General features: G+C 42.9%; 1 protein-coding gene across 1 annotated transcript in view; it reads right to left on the bottom strand.

The window, feature by feature from the left end:
- Positions 1 to 3,008: 3,008 nt before the first annotated feature.
- LOC118416428 (kelch repeat and BTB domain-containing protein 8-like) overlaps positions 3,009 to 6,560 on the bottom strand; it is a 4,649-nt gene continuing 1,097 nt past the window's right edge. The window contains exons 2-5 of the mRNA XM_035821561.1: positions 6,423 to 6,556; positions 5,970 to 6,109; positions 5,609 to 5,827; positions 3,009 to 5,297 (exon numbers count right to left, since the gene is read on the bottom strand). Coding sequence (XP_035677454.1) covers positions 4,370 to 5,297; positions 5,609 to 5,827; positions 5,970 to 6,109; positions 6,423 to 6,556 — 1,421 coding nt within the window. The 3' untranslated portion in view covers positions 3,009 to 4,369. The remainder of the gene's footprint in view (positions 5,298 to 5,608; positions 5,828 to 5,969; positions 6,110 to 6,422; positions 6,557 to 6,560) is intronic.

The raw sequence follows: 6,560 nt of genomic DNA, 5'->3' as shown, positions 1-6,560 counted from the left end.
TCATTTTTGATGATAACTAGCGCGATTTTGTGCCGAAATCGGCCAGTTTGCGTCGGATTTTGGGTTAAATTTACAGTTTACAGTGTGCGTGTTGTATTTGACATTAAAGACCTCGCTTCTTTGCGTGCGCGCAGTGTGCTTGCTATTTGCCATTAAACACAACGGAAACCATTTATACTTTGCATTGGGCATGTTTTGAGTCGATACTCTTCTCAACGACCACCTGTCCAAATCGACCTCTTTTTTCCGGTCCCCCGGGTGGTCGTCTTGGGCAGGTTTGACTAGCCACTCGAGCCGTCCATGATCCAAGCCGCTTCTCACCCGAATTTGCAGAATATTTCTCGAGATTGAGCGCGATTTGTACGACGCCACTTGGTAGAGAGGTGGCCAAGATTGTTTGCCAGAGCATAGGCTATATGAGATCGTGCATCGTTGCCGTGCAGGGTGTTTAGGCACGACTTTCGTGTGAGTACCCGATGCTGACGGGGCGGATACATACGCCCTTCACCGAGAGGGCGAGCTTTTTCAGTTCAGACTGGGAAGGAGTTGTGAAACGCCACTTGGCAAAAAGATGGTCCAGAATGTGTCCTAGAGAATAGGCTATTTTATGTTCCGTGGCGCGACCGTTATTGTTGCTTTCTGAACGATTTTCGTGTCGACTACGTGAAATTCGGGTTGACGGCGGCCATTGGGGGTTAAGCAGAAGGGCGGGGGGTAAGCAGAAGTACACCGGGGGCCAAGAAGAAGGACGGGGGCACAGCAGAAGTACAGCGGGGGTTAAGGAGAAGTCCGGGGGAAAAGGAGAACGGGTAGGGGGAAAAGCAGAAGGAGTTAGGTGGGGGTGCTTACCGAAGCTAGGTACTCTTTTCTCTAAAACTAGTGAAGGGAGGAAAGTCATGTTAAGAGCCCTTCCCGAGCACACAAGATTAGTGGCATATTAACTGATTTGAACCCAGAACCTCTGGGTTATGTAACATACACAGCTCCTTCAAACACAGCTGCTTCACACAAAGCCCCTTCACACACAGCTCCTTCAAATACAGCTCCTTCACACACTGCCACTTCACACAGCTCATTCACATAATAACACACAGATCCTTCAGAAACAGCTTCTTCGCTGAGGACAAACAACCCCAACAGCTTTTGTCCCAATAGGCTTTCGTAGGTCCAGGTAGCCTGTCGTGATAGACAGCCCAGGTAGACAGCTCAGCCTTTTCCGTTAACCCATAAAGCCAAAAAATGGTATTGAAAAGTATTATTTTCTTACCCATTGGTTATGTATTACAGGGCAGGTAACGGTAACGTTTGTTAAACAGTAACTTTACCCTTTATTCTTAGAAATGATAACATTATTGGCTACACACATCATTTAAGATATAAGTGGACGTCCCTATGGCCATGATTTAAAAAACCAAGTCAGGTCTCGAGCATCGAACAATGGTAATGTTTGTTACAGTCATTTCTGTACAACATTTTGTTAAGCAAGGTAGCGCTGATACAAATGGCAGTCAAACAGACCCTTCCTTATTTCTTTAGAAAGCTAGAAAACATCACAAAACGGCCATTTCTAGACTTAGGCCACACCAATTTAGTTTCTTGGTTCACGGATTTTTTTTCATAAAAGATATGGAGCGAAAAAGAAATAAAAATTGTAAAATGGTTGGGGTAGAGATAAGGGCTAATCCAAAACATAAAGAATAAAAAGTTTTCAGCTTGAAAAAAGTACAAAAACACTATTGCTATACAGTAACAGCACCTGTTCGTTGAAAATTACAGAAGTAGTGTCAGTTTTTTTTGTTTGTCCCATTCTTCATAAATGAAAAATATAACTGCAATAATGATACTCACATCTTAAGGAGCTTATAATATAAAGGGCAATTTGCTAAACCAGAAAATTGGTGAATGGTTTCATAAATGGTGACTTTGCTGAGTGGTAATCTTTATTTTCCAAAAAATAGGAGCGAGCGAATCCGTGAACCAATCAATTAAATTGGTATGGCCTTAAAGGTGGATAATATAACCGTGGCAACCATCGTACTTGTGGTAGTAACGTTTGGTACTGAATTTGTATTGGACCACCTAATAGGGATAAGGATTGACTCCACCACGTCAGTTAGGACAGTATATACAATAGGTACGAATCTCAAGGGCGTTCAAAAAGTAATGCCACCAGTTTTATAGCAGGCTCATTTTTTTCATCAAATGAGTTGAAAATTGATACAAAGGTAAAAGCATGTCTTCTTGAGATTGAGATATCTCAATTCTTTTTGTTCAGGTTTTTTTTATGAGTGACTGAGCTGAGATGAAGACGATCACACCCCGGAGATTAGTTCCTCTAGATCTAATCATTTAAAACTACAGTCAAACCTGCCCAAGACGACCACCCGGGGGACCGGAAAAAAGAGGTCGATTTGGACAGGTGGTCGTTGAGAAGAGTATCGACTCAAAACATGCCCAATGCAAAGTATAAATGGTTTCCGTTGTGTTTAATGGCAAATAGCAAGCACACTGCGCGCACGCAAAGAAGCGAGGTCTTTAATGTCAAATACAACACGCACACTGTAAATTTAACCCAAAATCCGACGCAAACTGGCCGATTTCGGCACAAAATCGCGCTAGTTATCATCAAAAATTGATGAAAACCTCAATTTTGAAAATGATGCGGTCGTTATGGGTCCCAATTTGGGCCGGTCGCGGTCGCGTTGGTCAGGTGGTCGTTGAGAAAAGGTCGCTTAATGCTTACGTCAATGGGAAAATAAATCGGGACCGAGAAAAAGCGGTCGAAATGGCCAGGTGGTCGCTGAGAAGAGGTGGTCGCTCGGGCAGGTTTGACTGTATTGTATGTAGCTGAGTGTTCACCTGTATAATAACATGTCTCAATAGATTACATGCCAAATTTCATGTCTGAACTCCCAATTGTTCACCCTTTACAGGTGCTAGAATGTAGCGAGTTGCTATAGTCAAGGCAGTTTGATTAATAGCCAAATACGCAATTTGTTGACTAAAGTTTTTATAGACTGATTTTCTACTAGCCAATTTACGAAACTTGGCACAATAATTACCTGTTTCAAGACCAAGAAGTGTGCGAAGTTTTATACCTCTCTGTCGGTTACAGAAACTTTAAGCAGCCCACCCCTGATCCACGACCCCTCATACTTCACTTCACCCTAGCAACGAAAAAAAAAAAAAACGACTGGATCTAAAGATGAGATAGGCATTCGGCTAATAGAGAAAGCAACTTGATACATGTGTAGTTTCAGTTTCGTACAATATCAATTGCACATGAATTGAACCTCAAATGTCTTCCGACAGGATAACAAGGGTATGGTCATCTTTAACTGAACTCAGTCACTCATAAAAACCTGAACAACAAATTGAGATATTTCAATCTCATGAAGACATATTCCTTTACCTTAATTTGTGCCAAATTTCAACTCATTCCACTCATGTAGAGATGATACACAGTAATTCCTTAAATTCATTAGTTAGTGATTTCACACATGGTTTATTGAACATATTAAAACATACAGTGTTGCAGATACCCCAGCAACAATCCACATACAGCTACATTGCAGGACATAATGGTATAAAACCCTCAACATGGGCCAGTGCAGGTTAGGTGCACTGGTAGACAGCAGAAATACTTGCACAGCTCCAATGTTAGGTATTTTGAGCCCTGTACATGTAACATGTGTTAAGAACTTGTCTTGTTAACATAAGATACAAACTGTTTTGAAAGCATTTTCCAAGCATTGACTCCATACAGCTCCTTATTTGAATGTAATGTAATGTGGGTTATTGGGCTGCATGCATGCAGTTTCTATATTGGCATTGAGAAAGGTGCAGTCCAGGTGTAACTAGCCCCAGGGCTTGCCACTTTGCTCTGTGCCCACCATCTTCATCTCTATTGTGACCACTCTAGAGATTACATTAAATAGTACCTGTGGCAATTCTCCATCTTGAGTCGTAGTTAGTGTCCCTAAACTGGCGCTGGGATATGTAATCCAAGGTCTTAATTAAGTTACATGCACAGTTGTCTTCTGGATAGTTCATATTGTGCAAGTACTTCAGAGTAATGGGTGTGTTTCTATCACAGAATTATGCAGCAGTCTTATTCCAGATGAATTAAAGCTTAACTGAACTGATTTGGGTAATGTGATCTTCACTTGCTGCTGGTCACTTGGGAGCTCTCTGTAACTCTTCAAGATCTTGACCTTCTTCTACCTGTAGATGCTGAGATAGCACTGGTAGGCTGTGCTGGAGGGATGTGCAGTACCACCTTCGTCGTGGGCTGACACAAGAACTCTTTTTCTTTCAACTTTAAGGTTCTGGTTATGGAAAGATTGGTAAAAAACATTTTCCACTATAGTTACGGTGACTGTAGCTTTTTTGTGTTCAAACGAGCCACAAGGCACACATGATTTGCTATACCGTAATATGCCTTAGGCAGGTTGACCTCCAAATCTCTCCAGGTATCAGCAGACCTGTCATACACATATACAAAACTTTCTGATGGTGAAGGCGGGTCGGTCGATTCCGGGTCGATCGATTCCTCTTCGTCCGGATCATAGGCTGCTACCAATATGTGCAGCTGGTTCTCCAGAACAAAAAGACCAGGTTGATGTGACACCGTATAGTCATCAACAAGGAGGTTTCCTGGCGTTGTCCAGCCTTGCAGTCTCTGCCAGCAGTCAGACTCTGTGTCGTACACCATGGTGTGAGTGAAGAAAGAATCTGTGCAGAAAATCTCTGTTCCCATGGCAACAGCTGTACAAATGTCAGGAAGAAAGTTTGGGGTCCGCTTGCTCCAACAGTCCTGGCCCGGGTCGTAGCGATGCAGTTCTGTGTTTGTGAGGAAATACAGGTTGGGGCCGCTGGACAGTGTGTATGTATGTCGATATACCTCAGTAAGTGTGAGCTGTGAACATTCCTGCCACTTATCTGAGTACTGGTCATACCTGCTCATCATAATGAAATTTGTGTATGATGTTAAATGGTATAATGTTCCGTCAGCTTCCGATAGCATCTCTTCGTTACATGTCCAATCCCCAGGTTTCTGTTGAGGGACCAACCCATTGGACAAACCCAGTGCAGGTTCCCACGCATTCTCAGCATGGTTGTACTGAATCAGGTACAACTGGCCCCTCCTTTTTTCATACATGTAACTCAGGATGAAGATGTTGTTATCACTGGTGACTGTCATGGCCATGACATCGCCTATGTCTGCATCTGGGTAACTGCAGCTGATGTACTTCCTTTGTTGTGGCCATGGGTTCAGGAACAGGATCTCGTGTTTCCTACATGAAGTACATCACAAACTGTCAATAAAACTGGACAGCAGAATTCTGACCTTTTTCTTTAACCACAGCACGCAATGATGTCATGTATCAATTGAAAGTAATCTGATATATTCTCAGAGAAATGTGCTACAATATGAATGCAAATTAGGTGCACCAAATGTTATCTATAAATTTTAAAACAAATAAAGTGATAGGAGTTAGGAGTATATTTATATAACTGGAAATGTGCATTGCAAGCCAGACAATGCAGAATGACAGGATTGTTTTATGACTTAGACTTGACAACTGAAGTAGAGGTATGGACATACTCATAAGTGGAAGTGCATAGCAGTGCCATATCCATATTAGTACTATTAGGTCCCAGTCTTGATTTCAGGTCAGGGTTCCCTTGCTGTACCACATTCCTGATGACCTCAGAACTCCCAGGATCCTCTCTGACCAGGGGGTGATCCAAGATGGCTGCGGTGTTGTCTGAGGTCAGCAGGTTGAAGCGGATGTGAGGGAGGATGCTGGGTAGGTGGTGCAGTCTGTAGGGCACAGGGTAGGGGCAGGTTCAGATGATTTCCTGTATCACAGCAGCTTCTTCATGAATTACCAATCACGATATGACATTAACATATCACATTAAGCCTTTGTTATGTCAGCTGTACCCACAACACTAACACCCACCTGTCCTCCCTGCTGTGCTGCACCCATCTCACCACAGCCTCCCACACTGTTGTCTCCTCTTTAACATCCAGTTCATCATGGCTGATAATCTCAGTCAGCTGATCCACACTCAGGCTGCAGAACTGCTCACTGAAGGCAACCTGTGGTGGTGCAGAGTATAGGTACATGTATGGTACTGTGGAAATGTGTGTGATATGCCAGACATTGTCATTGTTGTAACAAGGTGCAACATACAAATGTGCACTTGTACTTGCACAAAATGGCTTCAAAAGAAGAACCTGTTGTTGAATGTCTGCAGCAAACATGATAATCGTCTTCCAGCGCTCTGGCGTCGCATTTGTGGTCTACAGATATTAAGACTTCTGATTACATATCTCAGAGCAAAGCAGCATTAGCCCTGGGGCTAGTTGTTTACAGATAAACTGTATCTTTACAAATAATCCCTATACAAACCTTGGCAAAGTGACAATGAATAGACTGCACACAATGTTCCCGGACACTGTCCACAGAGAAGACATCAGCAAACTTGTACAGGTCCACACAGTTGAAGCGCTCCACATTAATGGCCAAGTAGCTGCTGCAGGTGTCTCT

Source organism: Branchiostoma floridae, chromosome 1, assembly GCF_000003815.2.
Source record: "Branchiostoma floridae strain S238N-H82 chromosome 1, Bfl_VNyyK, whole genome shotgun sequence".
NCBI classification, from domain to species: domain Eukaryota; kingdom Metazoa; phylum Chordata; class Leptocardii; order Amphioxiformes; family Branchiostomatidae; genus Branchiostoma; species Branchiostoma floridae.
Note: the sequence above shows the minus strand (reverse complement) of the source record. Positions and strands in the feature narration are given on the sequence as shown.